The 26,089-nt window shown below is 35.7% G+C and overlaps 1 protein-coding gene across 1 annotated transcript in view; it reads right to left on the bottom strand.

Moving 5' to 3' along the window:
* Positions 1–25,962, bottom strand: part of LOC143030896 (uncharacterized) — a 35,601-nt gene extending 9,639 nt beyond the window's left edge. The window contains exons 1-2 of the mRNA XM_076194136.1: positions 25,892–25,962; positions 385–1,015 (exon numbers count right to left, since the gene is read on the bottom strand). Of these exons, the coding sequence (XP_076050251.1) occupies positions 385–1,015; positions 25,892–25,950 (690 nt within the window). The 5' untranslated portion in view covers positions 25,951–25,962. The remainder of the gene's footprint in view (positions 1–384; positions 1,016–25,891) is intronic.
* Between the last annotated feature and the right edge of the window lie 127 nt (positions 25,963–26,089).

Below are 26,089 nucleotides of genomic sequence, written 5' to 3'. Positions count from 1 at the left end.
CTTACCAGGTAGCAGACATTACGTCATATCGCATGTCTTTACTAAACTGAAGCGTTACGTCATCTCGGTGAAATACAATTTGAGGTTTATTTATTTTGAATAAACACATGTATTCTATTTGCTCGTCTTATTTGGCTGCATGTGAGTTAATTTTTTTTTCTTTTCTTTTTTTTCTTGGGCATTCTTTATGTACCCAACTCTTCTCGATTATCATCACCGAGATTCTCAACCATGTAGATTGACATTAAACAACAAAACTATTATGTGGTAAATCCTCTTTTACTCCTCGATATTTTCCGTCTGTAGTATTTTATAGGCACTAATAATAGCAATTGAAATAAACAAATACTTAAAAAAGAAATTGAGGAAGCGAATAGGATTTACCTGTATTTGGAGATCAACTCGATTTCTATTCAAGCGAAGTGACTTCTGTTGGAGCAAATCTTCAACAGCCCCAAGGGAGGAAGTTCTCTCCACGACCTTATTCTGTTCCTCATTTTCGCTGATGTGACGCTGGACCATGGAGAGCGTTTGACTAAGAGGACTGCTTAAACTTTGAGCCATTTTCTTAACGTCTTGTATGGCCGTCTTTATACTGACCAAACACTCATAGAAACTTTGTCCGTCAAGGCTGTACTTGGACAAAAGGAGGCTTTTGGCCTGTGAGTGTTCAAGCACCTGGTGCTTCAGGTCCTGGTGGAACGGCCTGCACTCGGGACATATGTCCTTGCGACATTCTGCACACCACAGAGAGAATGCCTGTCCTCCGTGGATGGGGCAATTGCCCGAATGTGGCTCTTCCTCCTCCTCCTCCTCCTCCTTTGTGAGATCTCCGGTGGGGATGTCGTCCACATCTCCTAAGTATTCTTCCTTTCTGCACTGGAAACAGGGCACTATACCGCCGTTCAAACTGTGGACTTGACGCAGACAATGAAGACAAAAGGAGTGGCCACACGACAGCACTCGTGGTCGTCGATCCTCGTCGAATTTGTTAAGGCAATTGGGGCAATCCATCCTGGAAAAGGCGAGAAAAAGAAATATATAAATATATATAAAACATTACCCATGGTATACACATACATCATCAAACAACTACATCATTAATAGACACACACACACACACACACACTTTCAACGAACGGACGGCTTGAAGAACGTTCTGAAGAAAAGTGCCGATTGTGGATCCCAACGCAAAGAGAAGTGCCTTTTTGTATTTACAGGGTGGGGGGGGGAATTGCTCGTGGGGTAGTGGGAAAGTAAGGAAAGAGGAGAAGGGGAGGGATTGCTGGGGAAATGGAAGGAAATGAGGAGGTGGAGGACTTGGCCCAAGCAGACCGCCGAAAAGTAAACAAACGACCGCAAGCCCAACTGGAAGACGACGAAATGTCTAATAAGAATGTAAAGATTAGAAGTATAGATAGGAGCAATACAGTAGAAAGTGATGAAAATATTTTCAAGGGATTTAAAGAGGGTGGGGGGGACACAAACCCCCCCCCCCCCGACTGACAAGACTAGAGGAGAAGGTTGATAAGGTGATCGAGGAATTGGAGCGTAGGTTCGGTCATATGAACACCATTTTACAAAGGGTTGAAAGATTGGAAGAACTAGAAAAGGCGAATAAAAACTTAACTGATGAAATAGAAGACCTAAAAAGACAGTTAAGAGATGTAAAGGTGGAGAATGAGGAATTGAAGAAGAATAGTAAAGAAAACAGAGAGACAATAGCTAAAGAAGCTAAGAACTGGAAAGCAACCCAAGAAGGAAATAAGGTTTCATTCACTGACATAGTCAAACAGCAATTGAAAGAACATACTGAAGACTCAGTTATTAAAGTGATGAGACAAAAGGAGAATATAGTAAGAGATTTAGCAGACAAGAAGAAATGTATAATTATATTAGGAATGGAAGAGAAACACAACCCAGATAGAACCACAAAAATCAAAGAGGAAAATGAAAAAGTAAGCCAATTACTAGAGTCAGTTCAGGAAGATGAAACAGAAATTATGAAACAAATCGAAGAGAAATTTAGACTTGGAAAGTATAGCACAGATAAGACCAGACCAATTAAGATTAAATTCAAGTCACAAACAACGGCAGAGAATATCTTATCCAAAACAGGGAAACTAGCAACAAGTGAACAATATAAAAAGGTATGGATAAAAAGGGAAATGAATAAAGAGGAAAGAGAGGAAGAAAAGCAGAAAAGACTTGAAGCTAAGGCAAAAAACGAGAACAGAACGGAGTCAGAGAAAGAGAGATTCTATCGGAGAGTAGTGAATATGAAACTAAGGAAGTTCGACATACAAAAGAAAAACATAAGGGAAACAGAGAACACAATGGAAGTGGCAGAAAACTAAGAGTGTCTTACACAAATATAGATGGATTAATAACAGGATTGAATGAGCTGAATGATTATTTGAAGGAAAAAGAACCGGACATAATGGGAATTGTAGAAACAAAATTAAAAGGCCCATTACCACCCAACAGTGTAGGACATAATGCATACAATTATTGGATTAGAAACAGAGAGAAAAAACAAGGGGGTGGAGTTATGTTCCTGACTAAGAAGGATATAAACGTGAAAGGTGTCATATATGGAAAGAATACAGTAGAGATGATTATGATAGAAGTGGAAGACAGAGATAAGAAGAGCAGAAAATTTGTGATAAATTATGTGCCTCCAAAAACAGCCTCATGGGAGGAGAGTGAACATAAAAGTATGTTAGAGGACACAAAGATAACATTAAACAAGATAATGGAAGAGGGAGGAAAAATAGTTATGATGGGCGACTTTAATTGCAAAGAAATCTGCTGGGAAGAAATGACAGTAAAGGGTGGAGACGACTCATGGGGAAACGCTCTACTTGAGATGATTATTGACCACACAATGACACAATGGATACAGGAGAACACTAGGTATAGAAATGAAGAACCATCGAGACTAGACTTATTAATTACATCTGAACCTAGAATAGTGGACAAGATTGAATATAAAACACCAATAGGTAAAAGTGACCACATATTGATTGAACTGGAACTTAATGAAGAAAAATATATAAAAAAAAATGAACAATATAGAAAAGGAAGAATGATGTATGAAAAAACAAACTTTGATAAAATAAGAGAATTCTTTCAACAAGAAAACTGGGAAGAAATATACAAAGAAGAAACATCAGTGGAAGAGAAATGGAATATTTTGACAACAATTTACAAAAAAGGAGTGGAAAAGTATGTCCCAAGACAAAAACAAGAAAAAGAATATGTAAAATGCTGGTACAACAAAAGCTGTAGGGAGTTAAAAGACAAAAGAGACAAAGCCTGGACCAGATGGAAAAAAGACAGAAAACCTGAAAAATGGAAAATATATACCGGTTATAGAAATGAATATGTACAAACGTGCAGAGAGGAAAAGAGAAAATATGAAAAAGACGTCATAGAAAAATGTAAAGATCAACCAAAACTATTCTACAGATTTGTAAACAATAAACTGAAAAACAAACAGGACTTGGAGAAATTAAGACAAGGGGGAGTTGAATACACTGAGGAAATGGAAATGGCGGAAATTATGAACAAACATTTTAAATCAGTGTTTACAAGGGAGAACATACAACCTGAAGAGATTGAATGGAAAGAGAAAGTCCCCCCTATAGAAGAAATAGAAGTATCAAAGAATGAAATATTGATACACTTGAGTAATCTTGATGTCAGAAAATCACATGGACCAGATGAAATAGCAAACTGGATACTGAAAGAATGCAGGAATGAACTGGCAGACAAAATACATAGCATAATAAGCAGCTCTTTGAAAGAAGGAAAAGTTCCAGAAGAAAAAAAGCAAACATAGTACCTATATATAAAGGAGGAAATAAAGAACCTACCAACTATAGACCAGTCTCTCTAACAAGTACAATAGCAAAAATTTGTGAATTATCAAAAGTAGATGGGTAAAATACTTGGAAAAAAACAACGTACTAAATCCAAGGCAATTTGGATTCAGACAAGGACGATCATGCGTCACCAATTTAATATGTTTCTATTCAAGGCTAATAGATATAATACAAGAAAGAGATGGATGGGCTGATTGTGCATTTCTAGACCTAAAAAAAGCTTTTGACAAAGTACCACACAAGAAGTTGCTTAAGAAATTAGAATCTGAAGGAGGAATACAAGGTAAATTGCTAAATTGGATGGAAGACTTTTTGCAAGAAAGAAAAATGAGAGTAGTGATAAGAGACCAGCACTCAAAATGGAATGAAGTAATAAGCGGTGTCCCGCAGGGAACAGTCCTGGCCCCAATAATGTTTGCTATATATATTAATGATATGGATGAAGGAATTGAAAGCTATATGAGCTTCTTTGCAGATGATGCAAAACTACTGAAAAGAGTGAAAACTGAAGAAGATTGTGAATCACTACAGAGAGATCTAAATAAAGTACAGGAATGGAGTAGGAAGTGGGAGATGGAGTTCAATACAAAAAAGTGTAGTATAATGGAATTTGGAAAAAGCAAAAACAGAATAACAGGATCATATAATTTGGGAGAAGAAGGAATAAAAAAAAGTAGAAAATGAGAAGGACCTGGGAGTCATTGTTATGAATAATATGTCACCTGAGAAACATATAAATAAGATTTTTGGAGAAACTTATAATTTAATAAGAACAATCAAAGTGGCATTTACATACCTGGATGAAGAAATGGTGAGGAAAATCGTAATCACCCTGATAAGACCAAGATTGGAATATGCAGCAACAATATGGTCACCAAGTACAAAAAAATGTATAAAAAAACTTGAAAGAATACAAAGAGCAATTACAAAATTGGCACCAACACTCTCAAAACTATCATATGAAGAGAGACTACAAAAACTTGAACTACAGACACTAGAGCAAAGAAGAGAGAGGAGATTTGATAGCTATTTACAGAATCATGAAAGGCATAGAAATTACTGATAGAGAGAATCTGATAAAATGGGATGACAGAAATACAAGAGGACACGGAAAGAAAATAAAAAAAAGACAGCTATAGAAGAGATTTGAAAAAGAACAGCTTTCCTCACAGAGTAATAGACAGTTGGAACAAGTTAGATGAGAAAGTGGTGTGTGCAAAAACAATACATGAATTTAAAAATAGTTTGGATAAAATGAGATATGAAGACGGGACCCCACGAGCATAGCTCCCCTTCCCGTAAAATACAACTAGGTAAATACAACTAGGTAAATACAACTAGGTAAATACACACACACACACACACACACACACACACACACACACATGGGATGGGCGAACTGTGTGTACATGGACCTGGAGAGGGGCTTTGGTAAAGTACCTCACAGTCTACTTGTGTGAAATTGGAACACACGTCAGAGAACTGAGAGGAGGGAGGCCAACTACTCCAATGGGTCAAATATCTTTCGAAGGGAAGACAGTGGTCAAGGATAAGATGTCAAGATGGAGAGGAGTAACGAGGGGAGTTCCACTAGGTTCAGTGATTGGAGCTCCAATAATGTTTCTTGTCGATGTCAATGGTATGATGGAAGGTACAACAAGCTGTGCCAACGTGTTTGCAGGTGACGCCAAAAGCATGAGGGGAATAAACAAAAAAACGGCGAGATCTGCACTGCTTTAAAAACATCTAGGCACTATTTTGCATGGAGACAAGAATGAGAAATGAAGTCCAGTACCAAAAAATGCAAAGTACTGGAAATGGGCAGCAACAGTGGCAAAAGACCATCTCTAAAACATTCCTTGGAAAGTGAACCAGGTACAAAAACAAAAGAGGAAAAATACTTGGGAGTGCTGACAACAAACATATGAGCAGAACTGTGGGAGAGACATACGGATTGCTGCACAAGATTGAACTGGCTTTTCACTATATGGAAGAACAGTTGATGGAAAATAAATGAATAAATAAATAAATAAATAGATAAATAAAATCCCTGACATGTCCAATACTGGGATATGGATCCATTGGTGGTATGGTCCCCACACAGAGTGAGTGAAGGATACAAAGAGGACCAAGATGATACAAACAAAAAGCAGGAACCAAACTGGTCACCAGCTAGCCAGCCAGTCTCTCCTCATAATTATGAGGAGAGACTAAAAGCAGTGGGTCTGCCAACTTTGAAAGACCGAAGCAAGAGAAAGAGGCCAAACTTAATAATTTGGCCAACAATATAAAATTTAAAGTAGAATGGGAAGTAGATAATAAATTGCCTTTTTTAGACATTTTAATAATAAGAAATCAGAATTTCTTTTCATTTACAGTCTATAGAAAACCTACCCACACTGAGAGTTACTTGCACTTTTTCAGCTACCATTCGGACAAAACAAAACAAAGTGTTGCTTCGGGCCTATTTTTACGAGCACTAAGAATTTGCAGCTCACAATATATAGATACAGAAATATCAACCATAAGAAAACAACTTACAAGATTAGGATACCCGGATTGGTTTTTGCAAAAAGCCCTTAGTAAGGCTAAAATAAGTTTCCACAAATCTACTCCCCACTCTACTAACAAACACAAATGGGATAATAAATGTATAAAATTACCCTAAAATGATTCCATAAATGAAATGTCCCAATCATTACCTAAAGAAAACATCAATGTCATCTTCAATTTTCCTAATACACTGTTTAGGAAAATAGTTAATGTACACCGTAGACCATCAAGTGACATTAACCCAGGTGTATATAAGTTGCCATGCTTAGATTGTGATTCTGTCTATTGGGGACAAACTGGAAGAGATTTGGCAACCAGAATTAAAGAACATAAAAATTCTGTTAGATATGGTCAATTGAATTCCGCGGTATTTCAGCACATTGCCAATAAAAATCGCCGCATGAATTGGGAAGATGCTGAAATAATCTATAGATCAACATGTAGCTTTAAAAGGAAAATAATTGAGTCTTCCCTAATCAAAAATATTTTTTTTACCTAGTTTTAATATATCTAATGGCCAGTGGTCACCTGACTGCATCACCACCTCAGCAGTCAGCCATGCGCTACCTCATGTACTCCAAGGTCACAAAACCCCACGCGACCTGCGGAGCATCGGTCATGTAACCTGAGCTTGTTCCTATTCTCACCTCACATTTTTGTATATAAGCATATGCCTTCCACTATGTATTCATTCTGCTGAAGAGGGTCACAGTTAGTGATCGAAATATACAGAACGTTCGACATTAGTGTCTTCTTTTCTCCAACTGTGGGATAAAAAGTTCATTTCATCAATGTGCTACGACATTACTTTATAGTGAATATATATATATACATATATATATATATATATATATATATATATATATATATATATATATATGCAAAGTAGACCACTTGGAAAAAGAAACTAACAAAGCAGAGCGCTTTCGTATATTACATCTTCAGTGCAACAAGTACATAGTGATAGGAATACAGACAATATATACATGATACAAAGGAACAAGGACAGTTTGAATAAGCGTAGCAACCAATTACCCCCTGGAGAGCGGAAGGTCATTGTCAATTATCTTACGATGGTCGGGCGAACGCATCATCTTGTTGAAGTGTATTGACATTGCCAAATTAGAAGTGAAAGAAGCTTTTAGAATCAAACGGGTCAAATGGCATATTTTTCAACAAACTATACCATCCATTGATAAGGAAGTGCTTTTAGACTATCGCTTCTGCAATATGAGATCCATTTGTGACCGTCTTGCCAAGAAATTAAAAAATAAGTTACAACAACTTATTGATAATAGTGATTGGACCAAACATGCTAACAGTGAATTTGTAGTTAATCTTTCTGACAAAATTCTTAATACTAATGAGAAAACAGCTTTAGGATATGGACTTAGTTTTGCCAACAATTCAAATCCAACAAATTTTGTCAGCATTGGTAAAGCTTTCTGTAATTTAAAGAACCATGATTTATCAGTTGAAGATTTCAATATTTGTAAAGGAATTGTTTATGGTGCTTTATCACAAGAGGTTGTTCCTAATTGCCCAGAACGTTTTCAGAAGGCAATTATTAGTCTTAAAAAAGATAATCATTTACATTTCACTAAAGCAGATAAATCTAATGCAGTTGTTATTTTAAATAAGGTTGATTATCTTAGAAAAATGAATGATTTATTAGATGATAACAATACTTACACACTTCTTAACAAAAATCCTACAGAAGCAGTTAATAGTTATTATAATAAGAAATTAAAAGAACTGCTTCATAAGAATAGAGACCTCTTACAGAAATTCATTTCAATTAGTCCCACATATGTATGGTCTCATTAAGACTCACAAATGTAACAACCCCGCTAGACCTATTGTTTCGTCAATTGGTTCCGCTTCTTACAAGCTTTCCAAATGGCTAGTTACTATCCTTAGCCCTTTAGTAGGTACAATCTCTTCTTCTCATGTTACAAACACTTCTGATTTAATAGACAAACTCCATAATATTAAACCTAATTATAAGTTTACATTGGTTAGTTTTGATAGAGTCAGTTTATTCACAAAAGTTCCCATAAATGATTTATTATTTTACCTTCAAGATGAACTTAATAAACATGTTCTTCCATTGCCATCACCTACATTGATTGAACTAATTAAATTATGTGTCAAAGATTGTAAGTTTCAATTCAATGGTAATTTCTATTCCCAAAAATTCGGCATGAGTATGGGAAACCCTTTATCCCCAGTTTTAAGTAATTTATACATGGAATTTTTTTTAAACTAAAATATTACGCACAATCTTCCCCCCTAACATCCCTTGGCTTAGGTATATTGATGACATTTTATGTCTTTGGCCAGAAGAAAAAAATGTCCATAATTTTTTAACTAAGTTGAATACCCTTGTTGATTCTATTAAATTTACTTTAGAAATTGAGAAAAATTGTACCTTACCTTTCTTAGATTGCACTATCCTACGTCATGACAATAGCCTTAAATTTAAAGTATATCATAAACCAACCAATGTAAGTTCATATATTCATTATTATTCTTCTCATCCAAATAATATTAAACGTACAGTATTTGCCTCAATGTATTTAAGAGCTTTTCGTATTTGTAGTCCTGAATTTATTGATGAAGAAATCAGAAATGTTTTTAACATTGGGCTAGAATTAAAATACCCTAAGCAATTCCTTGATATTGCTTACAATTTTGCAAGGAAATAATTTTTAACTCCTCAGCCTAAATCACCTTTCAATTATCATAATGTTTTAATTTTACCATTTCAAGAAAATTTGTTAAGTATCACAGAATTATTAAAAAGATTTAACGTAAAGGTAGTTTTTAAACATGATAGTACAGTAAAACATAAACTTATCAACAATAGTATTGAAATTAAAAAAGGATGCATTTATAAAATTCCTTGCAAAAGGTGTAATCAATTTTACATAGGTCAAACTGCCAAACCCTTAAACATTAGAATTGAACAACACAAGAAAAATGTTAGGGATGGCAATCATTCTAGTGGTATATTCAAGCATATTGAATTAAATAATCATCCAGTTGATTGGGGTAATGCCCAGGCAATCTATTATACCAACAACATAATAGCAAGAAATTTAATAGAGTGCAGTTTAATTCATATGTCTCAGCTATGGACAGAGAACAGCCTTGACTTTGTGTACTACTAGCTTAGTGAGGGATACCTGAATCCATGAGTAATACCACCCATATCTGCGATCACTCATAACTGTTTCTGACCTCACCTCCCCCCCTTTTTTCAGAAGTTTAGTTAAGCATAACAATGATTGATGTTAACAAATTGGTTTCCACCCGTGTTTTGCCAGTCATAATATGGCATATGCCTCAGGTAGGTTCCAAGAACAGTTATGATCTGACCTCTTTCCTCATTCTCCTTGTTGTTTTACTCATTCGAGTACTGGTCCCCTGTACCCTACCTCTGGTGCTTCAGGTTATAATGTACTACCCATAGTAATTGCCCACTCCGTCCTGAGATTCAGGTAAAATGTTAGATTTAATTAATAGGTAACCCTATTAGGATTCACTATAACTCCATGTTGTTACAGATGTTGAATATTGTAGTATATCAGTAATGGTCCTACTCTGATATAGTACTCACTCATCCATGTTGATACAGATGTAGAAAAATGCAATATATTTTTAATGGTACTACTCAGATATAGTACTCACTCATACTGTTTTGTTACAGTTCATCATTATTTTGTTGTTCCTTTGCTGAATGCAAGGTTCCTTTTGGATGGTGCTCAAATATTCGGACTCAATGTTCCTATGTGTACAAACATTTCAGTAATATTAGCAAATCTATAACAATGTTTACGTGTCATATGTGTACTGGCTGGTATTACTCATGAGTGTCTCTGGTCCCCTCAACCCCCTATGTATGTTTGTCCGTGTGACTTAATGTAGAAAAATTACCTGATGAGGACCACAATGGAAATAAGCGTTCATGCTTTTTGTGTTATCCTCGGCAATTTACATTTATTATTTCGAACTATGTGTTCTTGTCATTATTTGCACTTCATGTACATTGATTTATTGCCAAATAAAGTTTATCTATCTATCTATCTACCACCAGTAATCAAAATACCAACCTACATAAAGCCTTGTACAAACTTGATAATTTCATTTGTCAAGAAATTAGTAAGATAATATCAAGTAAAATGTAATCCAACGAATTGACTTAATGTCGCCCTATATAATTAGTAGAAACAGTGACCCTTGGCGACTGTGACCTGATGTCGCCCGACCATCGTAAGATACTTGACAATGACCTTCCGCTCTCCAGGGGGTAATTGGTCGCTACGCTTATTCAAACTGTCCTTGTTCCTTTGTATCATGTATATATTGTCTATGTATTCCTATCACTATGTACTTGTTGCACTGAAGATGTAATATACAAAAGCGCTCTGCTTCGTTAGTTTCTTTTTCCAAGTGGTCTACTTTGCATAAGTGAACACACGTACCCGTGTTCTTATTAGCATATATATATATATATATATATATATATATATCAATACTTACTGGCTACAAGTTTCTCTTCTCATGTGGTGATATTACACAATTAGTTTGACACGGTGATGTGAAAGCTTGCAAATATACATCTCTCTCTCTCTCTCCTTATATATATGTATATATATATATATATATATATATATTTATATATGTATTTACCTAGTTGTATTTTATGGGAAGGGAAGCTATGCTCGTGGTGTCCCGTCTTCATATCTCATTTTATCTAAACTATTTTTAGATTTATGTATTGTTTTTGCACACTCCACTTTCTCATCTAACTTGTTCCAACTGTCTATTACTCTGTGAGGAAAGCTTTTCTTTTTGAGATCTCTTCTATAGCTCTCTTTCTTGATTTTCTTTCCATGCCCTCTTGTATTTCTATCATCCCATTTTATCAGATTCTCTCTATCAATAATTTCTATGCCTTTCATGATTCTGTAAATAGCTATCAAATCTCCTCTCTCTCTTCTTTGCTCTAGTGTCTGTAGTTCAAGTTTTGCTAGTCTCTCTTCATATGATAGTTTTGAGAGTGTTGGTGCCAATTTTGTAATTGCTCTTTGTATTCTTTCAAGTTTTTTTTATACATTTTTTTTTGTACTTGGTGACCATATCGTTGCTGCATATTCCAATCTTGGTCTTATCAGAGTGATTAGAATTTTCTTCACCATTTCTTCATCCAGGTATGTAAATGCCACTTTGATGTATTTACCTAGTTGTACCTAGTTGTATATTACGGGAAGGGGAGCTATGCTCGTGGGGTCCCGTCTTCATTTCTCATTTTATCTAAACAATTTTTAAATTCATGTATTGTTTTTGCACACACCACTTTCTCATCTAACTTGTTCCAACTGTCTATTACTCTGTGTGGAAAGCTGTTATTTTTCAAATCTCTTCTATAGCTGTCTTTTTTTTATTTTCTTTCCGTGTCCTCTTGTATTTCTGTCATCCCATTTTATCAGATTCTCTCTATCAGTAATTTCTATGCCTTTCATGATTCTGTAAATAGCTATCAAATCTCCTCTCTCTCTTCTTTGCTCTAGTGTCTGTAGTTCAAGTTTTTGTAGTCTCTCTTCATATGATAGTTTTGAGAGTGTTGGTGCCAGTTTTGTAATTGCTCTTTGTATTCTTTCAAGTTTTTTTATACATTTTTTTGTACTTGGTGACCATATTGTTGCTGCATATTCTAATCTTGGTCTTATCAGGGTGATTAGGATTTTCCTCACCATTTCTTCATCCAGGTATGTAAATGCCACTTTGATTGTTCTTATTAAATTATAAGTTTCTCCAAAAATCTTATTTATATGTTTTTCAGGTGACATATTATTCATAACAATGACTCCCAGGTCCTTTTCATTTTCTACTTTTTTTATTCCTTCTTCTCCCAAATTATATGATCCTGTTATTCTGTTTTTGCTTTTTCCAAATTCCATTATACTACACTTTTTTGTATTGAACTCCATCTCCCACTTCTTACTCCATTCCTGTACTTTATTTAGATCTCTCTGTAGTGATTCACAATCTTCTTCAGTTTTCACTCTTTTCAGTATTTTTGCATCGTCTGCAAAGAAGCTCATATAGCTTTCAATTCCTTCATCCATATCATTAATATATATAGCAAACATTATTGGGGCCAGGACTGTTCCCTGCGGGACACCGCTTATTACTTCATTCCATTTTGAGTGTTGGTTTCTTATCACTACTCTCATTTTTCTTTCTTGCAAAAAGTCTTCCATCCAATTTAGTAATTTACCTTGTATTCCTCCTTCAGATTCTAGTTTCTTAAGCAACTTCTTATGTGGTACTTTGTCAAAAGCTTTTTTTAGGTCTAGAAATGCACAATCAGCCCATCCATCTCTTTCTTGTATTATATCTATTAGCCTTGAATAGAAACATATTAAATTGGTGACGCATGATCGTCCTTGTCTGAATCCAAATTGCCTTGGATTTAGTACATTGTTTTTTTCCAAGTATTTTACCCATCTACTTTTGATAATTCTTTCACAAATTTTTGCTATTGTACTTGTTAGAGAGACTGGTCTATAGTTGGTAGGTTCCTCTTTATTTCCTCCTTTATATATAGGTACTATATTTGCTTTTTTTCCAATCTTCTGGAACTTTTCCTTCTTTCAAGGAACTGCTTATTATGCTATGTATTTTGTCTGCCAGTTCATTCCTGCATTCTTTCAGAATCCAGTTTGCTATTTCATCTGGTCCATGTGATTTTCTGACATCAAGATTACTCAATTGTATCAATATTTCATTCTTTGATACTTCTATTTTTTCTATAGGGGGGACTTTCTCTTTCCATTCAATCTCTTCAGGTTGTATGTTCTCCCTTGTAAACACTGATTTAAAATGTTTGTTCATAATTTCCGCCATTTCCATTTCCTCAGTGTATTCAACTCCCCCTTGTCTTAATTTCTCCAAGTCCTGTTTGTTTTTCAGTTTATTGTTTACAAATCTGTAGAATAGTTTTGGTTGATCTTTACATTTTTCTATGACGTCTTTTTCATATTTTCTCTTTTCCTCTCTGCATGTTTGTACATATTCATTTCTATAACTGGTATATATTTTCCATTTTTCAGGTTTTCTGTCTTTTTTCCATCTGGTCCAGGCTTTGTCTCTTTTATCTTTTAACTCTCTACAGCTTTTGTTGTACCAGCATTTTACATATTCTTTTTCTTGTTTTTGTCTTGGGACATACTTTTCCACTCCTTTTTTGTAAATTTTTGTCAAAATATTCCATTTCTTTTCCACTGATGTTTCTTCTTTGTATATTTCTTCCCAGTTTTCTTGTTGAAAGAATTCTCTTATTTTATCAAAGTTTGTTTTTTCATACATCATTCTTCCTTTTCTATATTGTTCATTTTTTTTGATATATTTTTCTTCATTAAGTTCCAGTTCAATCAATATGTGGTCACTTTTACCTATTGGTGTTTTATATTCAATCTTGTCCACTATTCTAGGTTCAGATGTAATTAATAAGTCTAGTCTCGATGGTTCTTCTTCATTTCTATACCTAGTGTTCTCCTGTATCCATTGTGTCATTGTGTGGTCAATAATCATCTCAAGTAGAGCGTTTCCCCATGAGTCGTCTCCACCCTTTACTGTCATTTCTTCCCAGCAGATTTCTTTGCAATTAAAGTCGCCCATCATAACTATTCTTCCTCCATCTTCCATTATTTTATTTAATGTTATCTTTGTGTCCTCTAACATACTTTTATGTTCACTCTCCTCCCATGAGGCTGTTTTTGGAGGCACATAATTTATCACAAATTTTCTGCTCTTCTTATCTGTCTTCCACTTCTATCATAATCATCTCTACTGTATTCTTTCCATATATGACACCTTTCACGTTTATATCCTTCTTAGTCAGGAACATAACTCCACCCCCTTGCTTTTTCTCTCTGTTTCTAATCCAATAATTGTATGCATCATGTCCTACACTGTTGGGTGGTAGTGGGCATTTTAATTTTGTTTCTACAATTCCCATTATGTCTGGTTCTTTTTCTTTCAAATAATCATTCAGCTCATTCAATCCTGTTATTAATCCATCTATATTTGTGTAAGACACTCTTAGTTTTCTGCCACTTCCATTGTGTTCTCTGTTTCCCTTATGTTTTTCTTTTGTATGTCGAACTTCCTTAGTTTCATGTTCACTACTCTCCAATAGAATCTCTCTTTCTCTGACTCCGTTCTGTTCTCGTTTTTTGCCTTAGCTTCCAGTCTTTTCTGCTTTTCTTCCTCTCTTTCCTCTTTATTCATTTCCCTTTTTATCCATATCTTTTTGTATTGTTCACTTATTGCTAGTTTCCCTGTTTTGGATAAGACATTCTCTGCCGTTGTTTGTGACTTGAATTTAATCTTAATTGGTCTGGTCTTGTCTGTGCTATACTTTCTGAGTCTAAATTTCTCTTCGATTTGTTTCATAATTTCTGGTTCATCTTCCTGAACTGACTCTAGTAATTGGCTTACTTTTTCATTTTCCTCTTTGATTCTTGTGGTTCTATCTGGGTCATGTTTCTCTTCCATTCCTAATATAATTATACATTTCTTTTTGTCTGCTAAGTCTCTTACTATATTCTCCTTCTGTCTCATCACTTTAATAACTGAGTTTTCAGTTTGTTCATTCATTTGCTGTCTGATTATGTCAGTGAATGCAACCTTGCTATTTTCTTGAATTTTTTTCCAACCCTCCTTGTTCTCCATATTATTCTCCTTTAAGACTTTATTCTCATCTTTTACTTCTTTTAACTGTTGTTTTAATTCTTCAATTTCCTTAGTTAAGTTTTTGTTCGCCCTCTCTAGTTCTTCCAATTTTTCAATTCTTCGTATTATACTGTCAACATTACCGAACCTACGCTCCAAGTCCTCGTTCATCTTATCGACCTTCTCTTCTAGTCTTGTCAGTCGGGGGGGGGTTGTGTCCCCCCACCCTCTTTAAATCCCTTGAAAATATTCTCATCACTTTCTACTGTATTGCTCCTATCTATACCTCTAATCTTCACATTCCTATTAGACATGTCGTCATCATCCAGCTCGTCTTGCGGTCGTTTGTCCACCTTTCGGCGGCCCGTCAGGGCCAATTCCTCCACCTCCTCATTACCTTCCATTTCCCCAGCAATCCCTCCCCCTCTCCTCTTTCCTTACTTTCCCACTACCCCACGAGCAATTTCCCCCCACCCTGCAAATACAAAAAGGCACTTCTCTTTGCGTTGGGATCCACAATCTGCACTTTTCTTCAGAACGTTCTTCAAGCCGTCCGTTCGTTGAAAGTGTGTGTATTTACCTAGTTGTATTTACCTAGTTGTATATTACGGGAAGGGGAGCTATGCTCGTGGGGTCCCGTCTTCATTTCTCATTTTATCTAAACAATTTTTAAATTCATGTATTGTTTTTGCACACACCACTTTCTCATCTAACTTGTTCCAACTGTCTATTACTCTGTGTGGAAAGCTGTTCTTTTTCAAATCTCTTCTATAGCTGTCTTTTTTTATTTTCTTTCCGTGTCCTCTTGTATTTCTGTCATCCCATTTTATCAGATTCTCTCTATCAGTAATTTCTATGCCTTTCATGATTCTGTAAATAGCTATCAAATCTCCTCTCTCTCTTCTTTGCTCTAGTGTCTGTAGTCCAAGTTTTTGTAGTCTCTCTTCATATGATAGTTTTGAGAGTGTTGGTGCCAGTTTTGTTATTGCTCTTTGTATTCTTTCAAGTTTTTTTATACATTTTTTTGTACTTGGTGACCATATTGTTGCTGCATATTCTAATCTTGGTCTTATCAGGGTGATTAGGATTTTCCTCACCATTTCTTCATCCAGGTATGTAAATGCCACTTTGATTGTTCTTATTAAATTATAAGTTTCTCCAAAAATCTTATTTATATGTTTTTCAGGTGACATATTATTCATAACAATGACTCCCAGGTCCTTTCCATTTTCTACTTTTTTTATTCCTTCTTTTCCCAAATTATATGATCCTGTTATTCTGTTTTTGCTTTTTCCAAATTCCATTATACTACACTTTTTTGTATTGAACTCCATCTCCCACTTCTTACTCCATTCCTGTACTTTATTTAGATCTCTCTGTAGTGATTCACAATCTTCTTCAGTTTTCACTCTTTTCAGTAGTTTTGCATCGTCTGCAAAGAAGCTCATTCCTTCATCCATATCATTAATATATATAGCAAACATTATTGGGGCCAGGACTGTTCCCTGCGGGACACCGCTTATTACTTCATTCCATTTTGAGTGTTGGTTTCTTATCACTACTCTCATTTTTCTTTCTTGCAAAAAGTCTTCCATCCAATTTAGTAATTTACCTTGTATTCCTCCTTCAGATTCTAGTTTCTTAAGCAACTTCTTATGTGGTACTTTGTCAAAAGCTTTTTTTAGGTCTAGAAATGCACAATCAGCCCATCCATCTCTTTCTTGTATTATATCTATTAGCCTTGAATAGAAGCATATTAAATTGGTGACGCATGATCGTCCTTGTCTGAATCCAAATTGCCTTGGATTTAGTACATTGTTTTTTTCCAAGTATTTTACCCATCTATTTTTGATAATTCTTTCACAAATTTTTGCTATTGTACTTGTTAGAGAGACTGGTCTATAGTTGGTAGGTTCCTCTTTATTTCCTCCTTTATATATAGGTACTATATTTACTTTTTTCCAATCTTCTGGAACTTTTCCTTCTTTCAAGGAACTGCTTATTATGCTATGTATTTTGTCTGCCAGTTCATTCCTGCATTCTTTCAGAATCCAGTTTGCTATTTCATCTGGTCCATGTGATTTTCTGACATCAAGATTACTCAATTGTATCAATATTTCATTCTTTGATACTTCTATTTTTTCTATAGGGGGGACTTTCTCTTTCCATTCAATCTCTTCAGGTTGTATGTTCTCCCTTGTAAACACTGATTTAAAATGTTTGTTCATAATTTCCGCCATTTCCATTTCCTCAGTGTATTCAACTCCCCCTTGTCTTAATTTCTCCAAGTCCTGTTTGTTTTTCAGTTTATTGTTTACAAATCTGTAGAATAGTTTTGGTTGATCTTTACATTTTTCTATGACGTCTTTTTCATATTTTCTCTTTTCCTCTCTGCATGTTTGTACATATTCATTTCTATAACTGGTATATATTTTCCATTTTTCAGGTTTTCTGTCTTTTTTCCATCTGGTCCAGGCTTTGTCTCTTTTATCTTTTAACTCTCTACAACTTTTGTTGTACCAGCATTTTACATATTCTTTTTCTTGTTTTTGTCTTGGGACATACTTTTCCACTCCTTTTTTGTAAATTTTTGTCAAAATATTCCATTTCTTTTCCACTGATGTTTCTTCTTTGTATATTTCTTCCCAGTTTTCTTGTTGAAAGAATTCTCTTATTTTATCAAAGTTTGTTTTTTCATACATCATTCTTCCTTTTCTATATTGTTCATTTCTTTTCATATATTTTTCTTCATTAAGTTCCAGTTCAATCAATATGTGGTCACTTTTACCTATTGGTGTTTTATATTCAATCTTGTCCACTATTCTAGGTTCAGATGTAATTAATAAGTCTAGTCTCGATGGTTCTTCTTCATTTCTATACCTAGTGTTCTCCTGTATCCATTGTGTCATTGTGTGGTCAATAATCATCTCAAGTAGAGCGTTTCCCCATGAGTCGTCTCCACCCTTTACTGTCATTTCTTCCCAGCAGATTTCTTTGCAATTAAAGTCGCCCATCATAACTATTCTTCCTCCATCTTCCATTATTTTATTTAATGTTATCTTTGTGTCCTCTAACATACTTTTATGTTCACTCTCCTCCCATGAGGCTGTTTTTGGAGGCACATAATTTATCACAAATTTTCTGCTCTTCTTATCTCTGTCTTCCACTTCTATCATAATCATCTCTACTGTATTCTTTCCATATATGACACCTTTCACGTTTATATCCTTCTTAGTCAGGAACATAACTCCACCCCCTTGCTTTTTCTCTCTGTTTCTAATCCAATAATTGTATGCATTATGTCCTACACTGTTGGGTGGTAGTGGGCCTTTTAATTTTGTTTCTACAATTCCCATTATGTCTGGTTCTTTTTCTTTCAAATAATCATTCAGCTCATTCAATCCTGTTATTAATCCATCTATATTTGTGTAAGACACTCTTAGTTTTCTGCCACTTCCATTGTGTTCTCTGTTTCCCTTATGTTTTTCTTTTGTATGTCGAACTTCCTTTGTTTCATGTTCACTACTCTCCAATAGAATCTCTCTTTCTCTGACTCCGTTCTGTTCTCGTTTTTTGCCTTAGCTTCCAGTATTTTCTGCTTTTCTTCCTCTCTTTCCTCTTTATTCATTTCCCTTTTTATCCATATCTTTTTGTATTGTTCAATTGTTGCTAGTTTCCCTGTTTTGGATAAGATATTCTCTGCCGTTGTTTGTGACTTGAATTTAATCTTAATTGGTCTGGTCTTGTCTGTGCTATACTTTCCGAGTCTAAATTTCTCTTCGATTTGTTTCATAATTCCTGGTTCATCTTCCTGAACTGATTCTAGTAATTGGCTTACTTTTTCATTTTCCTCTTTGATTCTTGTGGTTCTATCTGTGTTGTGTTTCTCTTCCATTCCTAATATAATTATACATTTCTTCTTGTCTGCTAAATCCCTTACTATATTCTCCTTTTGTCTCATCACTTTAATAACTGAGTCTTCAGTATGTTCTTTCAATTGCTGTTTGACTATGTCAGTGAATGAAACCTTATTTCCTTCTTGGGTTTTCTTCCAATTTTTACTTTCTTTAGCTATCGTTTCTCTGTTTTCTTTACTATTCTTCTTCAATTCCTCATTCTCCACCTTTACCTCTCTTAACTGTCTTTTTAGGTCTTCTATTTCATCAGTTAAGTTTTTATTCGCCTTTTCCAGTTCTTCCAATCTTTCAACCCTTTGTAAAATGGTGTTCATATGACCTAACCTACTCTCCAAGTCCTCGATCACCTTATCAACCTTCTTCTCTAGTCTTGTCAGTCGGGGGGGGTTTGTGTCCCCCCCACTCTCTTTAAATCCCTTGAAAATATTCTCATCACTTTCTACTGTATTGTTCCTATCTATACTTCTAATCTTTACATTCTCATTAGACATTCCGTCGTCCTCCAGCTCGTCTTGTGGTCGTTTGTTTACTTTACGGCGGTCTGTTTGGACCAAGTCCTCTACTTCCTCATTACCTTCCATTTTCCCAGCAATCCCTCCCCTTCTCCTCTTTCCTTACTTTCCCACTACCCCACGAGCAATTTCCCCCCACCCTGCAAATACAAAAAGGCACTTCTCTTTGCGTTGGGATCCACAATCTGCACTTTTCTTCAGAACGTTCTTCAAGCCGTCCGTTCGTTGAAAGTGTGTGTGTGTGTGTGTGTATGAATGGTAAGAATAGAAAGACACGATTGGGAACAAGAGACTTTATTCCTGACCATTTTTGCGATTGAAGCTTCTTCAGAGGTAATATTTACAGAGAAGAAAAACAACATTTACCTCATTGGCACCAAGCAGACATTTTACATGAAAACCTAAACAAACCACAAAGAAAAACATTAGAAGCAGTATACTTAGATAGCAGCAATTGCATCAACAACAGAACAGGGGATTGCAAAACATGCCGCCAAATACGCCATGAGACAATTGCTCACACAAAAAGCAAACAACTCCCTCTGCCCACCACACACTGACCCCACATGACCACCAAACCAAGCAGCATACAGAATCTCACCCCGCGTCCCTCTTGAACCACAGTAACTGCCCTATAAATACCAATGAATTCATTCTCTGTAAATATTACCTCTGAAGAAGCCCCAAAGGCAAAACCGGTCAGGAATAAAATCTCTTGTTCCCAATAGTGTCTTTCCATTCTTACCATTCATACACCTGTCATGAAGTCACAATATATATATATATATATATATACATATATATAATGTATATATATATATATATATATATATATACATATATATATATACACACACACACATATACATTCTCACCTTTCTCACCATACACCAGGTAGGGCGTTGCCCTGTCAGCGATGATGCCTCACGAAGTCTCTCCACAAGGCCCTATCTGCATGCAGCTGCACTCTCTCCACTTCCTCCATAGTTCTTCCTCTTGACTCTATGGCTTGTCTGATACCGTCTCTCCATTTCTTCCTGGTTCTTCCTGTTGGTCGCTTTCCTTGTGGCTGCCACTGATAGTATTTGAATGGGTACTGTTGCTCATTCATCCTCATGACATGGCCAAACCATCTTAATTGGCTTTTCTCTACATATTCTAATATAGGCTCTATTTCCAGCTCTCTTCTTATTTCTTTATTTCTTATTTTGTCACACCTTTTTACACATTTTAATATTTGCAGTACTCTCATCTCTGCTGCTTGTATCTTACTTTTCAGCTTTTCTGTCAATGCCCATGTTTCTGATCCATATGGTCTTAAAATGGTTTTGTAAATTGTCAACGGTATCTTAACCTGCCTGGGTATGAGTATTTCTCGCATCAGTGGATATAACATTCTTAATTTATTTGTATGGTACTGTATTCTATTTAAATGTTTCTTTTTCCATTTGACACCTTTCATCTATCTTTACTCCTAGGTGTTTAAATTCTTCAGCTAATTTCAGTTTTTCGCCTTCCAACCATATTGCTATCTCTTTTTGCCTTGCAACCATCATTACTTCTGTTTTATTTGTATTCATTTTAATTTTCACTCTTTTCAATGCACTGTTCCAAGCAGTTAATGCATTTTGAAGCTCAATGGGGTTGTTTGCAACCAGTGCAATATCATCTGTGTATGCCAAAGTGAAAACTCCTTCTCCAGATCTCAAATTTTTTCATACATCTCTCCATAAAATGTACAAAAAGCAATGGAGATATAACCTCACCTTGTCTTACTCCAGAATTTACATCAAACTAGTTATCCTCGCAAGTTTGTGTTCTTACAGCACTGGTACATTTACTATTTAGACTTTTAATTGCTCTAACAAGTAATCCATCTACACCATATATAGGGTCTTCCAATGTGTCCCAAATCATCTTCCTTGGTAACCTGTCAAAGGCTTTTTCTAAGTCAACAAACGCTATATATATATATATATATATATATATATATATATATATATATATATATATATATATATATATATATGTATATATAATATAAAGAAAGTTCAAAGATATCTAGAACATGGAAGAGAGAGAGGGAGCAAGAGAATTATGAACACAAAATTGGTGGGAAGGAATGGAATGGACATGTGGGGCAGGAATGTGTGAGTACATTCTCCCAAGCCTAGGCACCTCACATTGCACTCAATGACTGGATGGCAGCAGGAAGACACACATATAAAACGCAGCTCCACTAAAAAGCAATATTCTACGCAGCCACCTACAACCCTACCCCTAATACCCCACAATAATACAAAAATTACATACACACTCTGACACTCCATGATAGACTGCCGTTTTCTATACTTGAAACTCCCTCAGAAACCAAATGAAATAATTCCCAGAACAAGTAAGAATTGCATTGGTATGGCTATATTTAGGTATCTTCCACTTAAACAGTATCAATACAGAATTGACAACAGACCCCAACTGCTCTTGATGCAACTACTACACCAAAGACAGAGCACCTTATACTACATTACCCTCCACTCACTCTTTCCAAACAACAAAATTCCCTGGTGACTGTGAGTCTTGTGCAACAGACTGACTGATTATCATAGAAAGGATAATGGTGGAACAAACATGGCAGAAGAGAAATAGTGAATTCAAAAGGGAAGTGGGGGGGGGGTTGACTATTTAGTGACAGTTCAGAAAAAAAAAGTGATATAGAAGCCTGTAGGAATTGCTCATACAATGAGTGAAAGGCAGGACAATCCTTGAGAGTACTATGATGAAATAAAGGGATGTCAGTAGAAGATATGAAGGGGATTTATGAGGCAACAGTTGTGCTATCATATATGAAAGTAATGAATTAAGGGAGAAAATCTTGCATGGAGGTAGTGGATTATGAGGTGCTATGGGAGTCATGATGTGTATAAAAAAGAATGAAATAACAGGATTTGTGAATGAATTGGAAGAACAAAACAGACCAACTGGAGGTGGTTTAGTTACAAGAATAAATGAGAGTATGTGTCCTTCACAAATTCACAAATCTGTGGTTCAAGGCAAGGGGGGAGCCAAGGTAAGTTTTTACAAATGCACAACTATTTTTTCAATGCACATTTCCCCCTAGAGTTTCTTGTGTTTCATTCAAATCTGACGCTCAAATTTGGTGGAAACCACTTTTCTGCCCTTACCCCCCCCCAATCACCCCTAGAACAATGGGGAGGTGACGGGAAAGCCAGTTTTCGGGTGAGGAAGCACAAATCAGGGGTGACTTTTTTTTCAACTTAACCTAACCTCCTAACAATTGTCTCACCTCACCTACAGGTCATCAAGCTTGTTGTTGTCAGGGACTGTGGTGACAGTAGGCTTTGGTCTCCAATCAGAGGCATATTGTTGTTTGTCTAGTGAGGTCAATATCAGTTTTTTGACAAAGGTGTTGATATCATGTACTGGGTATTCTCCCGCCCCAAATGATGTCACAACTCTACATATTTTTAAAACAGTGCAATGGAGCTGAGCTTCATTCTATTCTTCAAGCTATGAAACTACACCCCACAGTCTGATCAGATGCCAAAACCAGCCATCAACATCCCCAACGACAACGACCTAGAATTACATGCACCACATTACAGGTTATGTTAGGTTAGAAGAATTTGTCATAATTTAATTTCTTTGACCTCCACATCTATCAAAACAAAGAAGGCATCTTGAGCAGTCATCATGGCTCCATTCATTAGTGTACTGTTTTATCAACTTTTTGTGTTATAGATTTCCACCTAGTAAACATGTATTACATTGATGTACATTTTACAATTTACAAAATGAATATTCAACTTTTTATTGCCTTATCATGTAGGTGTGCAATTCTAAAGATTTACCATATAAGCTCAGCTGTGCATTTCTAAAGTAATACCCAAGTAAGAGGTAAATTGATAGAAGAAGGAAGTGCATGGCCTGTGTTCATGCGACACAACATTTTCCATAGTACTGAATGCCACTCTTTCTTTCACTCTGACAACAGTCAGTGTTTCATTCATTCAGAAGTAACCTCCTCCTCAGCCCGGTGTCACTAATTGCTGAACAAACCGAACAAACCGATAAAAGCCGAACAAACCAACAGAACCCAAACAAGGACGGTTTTTACTCAAATACACACTTCTATATATATATGGTTGCATTATTTGAACTATTTTCTTTAAAATGTGTGATTTCCATGTAATATGATCAAAGAGAAGTTACGTTTTTATCCTCTGCAAAATTACCGACCACAGCTACGATTCGTCCAGCCCGCCGTCTATGATCACTGGTGGTATGGATCAAACTACACTCTTTTAAGTTTCTTACGATTGTGATATTAGTGTAACAGACTGCATATAGTTGAACTATTGCCACTATTTTCTTTAAAATGTGTGATTTTCATGTAATTTGACCAAAGAGAAGTTATGTTTTAGCCTCTGCAATATGACCGACCACAGCTACAAATACCGTAACAAATTAGCATATGGTTGCATTATTTAAACTATTTTCTTTCAAAGGTGTGACTTTCACGTATTTTGATCAAAGAGAAGTTACGTTTTTATCCTCTACAAAATTACCGACCACAGCTTCGATTCGTCCAGCCCATCCTCAATGATCATTGGTGGTATGGATCAAACCTCACTCTATTAAGTTTCTTACTATTGTGTTATTAGTGTAATAGAATGCATATAGTTGAATTATTTCAACTCTTTTCTTTTGAATGTGTGATTTTCATATAATTTGACCAAAGAGGAGTTATATTTATAGCTTCTGCAAAGTTACAGACTAGTGGTTACAAATTTACCGCTAGCCTGCCATCTATGTTCTGCAAGTGCAGATCATCACTTAATGACGCTAGTACAAGGGTTGCCAGATTCTGAACACAAGTTTCTCCTACAGGGACCTCAAAATTATTGTTTTCATGACGAAATTATGGTAGTTATTAAAGAAATATCGTATAAATTATCGTACATTTTGAGATCTAATATCTACCCTTTGAGATAAATTAAATGTACACTTTATGCATCATTTCTAATTTTTATCAATATTGAGAAATTCAAATAAATGATCTTTCACAAAGTAGTGTTTCATTAGAAATAATCAAATAGTCACATTTTAACAAGCACCGTACCTCAATAGCAAATCATGTATAATAGACCTCATAATCAGTAATGAAATGAAACATTTTAAAAGAAAAACTTTCACATTTGTATGTAATTAAAAATAACTACTCATATTCTAGACATAAGATATACCTTATGGCTTATAACGTTACTCAGTCAAAATGCGAGGTGTTACTATATAGTTCCTTGGCTGCCAAGAGAGAATACATATCATTTGTTGGTTTGAAAAAATTACAGCATGATCCAGTACACGTCATACATTCTGTTGCTAGCAGTGCCCCATTTACAGTAATTGCTGTCTTCAATCTGTTTCTTGCCTTAGTTTTGAAAAGGTTCATTTTACTAAAAACTCTCACATTCTGCATTCGAGTGGGGTAGGCTAAGAATGGAGAGTGCAAACTGTGAAAGGTCTGTTAAGTTTGGTTTATCTTTTAATAATGCAACCCAAAACTTATCACTGTCCTCTGTATTCAAGGCTGAGTTGTTACACTTCAGTGGCAATATTCGCCATTGGGCATCCAGTCTTTGAAATAATGAGCTGTCTTTTGGAGGTACAAGAGGGGGCAATGCAGTTACTAAGGGTACCAAAGAAGGAACGGACTTCCTAAAATTCAATGAAAAAGCATTAGTTGGAGTCAGACAATTCAATTTTGAGATGACACTGTCACTGAAATCATACCTCTTTTGAATTTCACAGCAAGCCACCGAAATAAAGTTACGGCAGCGTTGGAAAAAACCCTGCAACTCAGATTTTCTTGCTGTTACACGGGAGTCGTGCAGTTCCTCTAACACTTTTACACCCACATATATTTCTGTGTCACTGAGATGCTTATCGTTTCTTTTTTGGTTATATGAAACACAACGGTACAAGTTGATATATGGCCCATGTATTCCTAGTGATAAATGTTGTGATATGAACCATGGTGTACTTGATTTCCTTCACAAGTGCGTAGTTCTTGAGATATTGAATATGAAAGATATGTAACTTGGGTTACCTCGCTTACCAGAACGATCTGAGGGGGACGTGTGGGAAAACGGGGTTTTTGGGTGGGGAGAAGCAATAAATGGGGTAATGGGCGTTTGCAAAAGCACGGATTTATGCGATGTAGAGCCAGGAATATCATAGAAATAGGGAAAAACCTCACCGGTTTGCGGGAGTGTTCCGTGATTTGGGCTTGTACATGGCAGCCATGTTGTGGTTCATAAGCGGCAGCGAGGAATCGCTAGATTTAGCGAAGCGCACTCAAGTCTATAGTTACCTCGGTTAGCAGAACGATCTGAAGGGGACGTGTGGGAGAAGGGGGTTTTTGGGCGGGGAGGAGCAATAAATGGAGTAATGGGCG

Source organism: Oratosquilla oratoria, chromosome 12 (genome assembly GCF_046742065.1).
Source record: "Oratosquilla oratoria isolate Oo_2021 chromosome 12, ASM4674206v1, whole genome shotgun sequence".
NCBI classification, from domain to species: domain Eukaryota; kingdom Metazoa; phylum Arthropoda; class Malacostraca; order Stomatopoda; family Squillidae; genus Oratosquilla; species Oratosquilla oratoria.
Note: the sequence above shows the minus strand (reverse complement) of the source record. Positions and strands in the feature narration are given on the sequence as shown.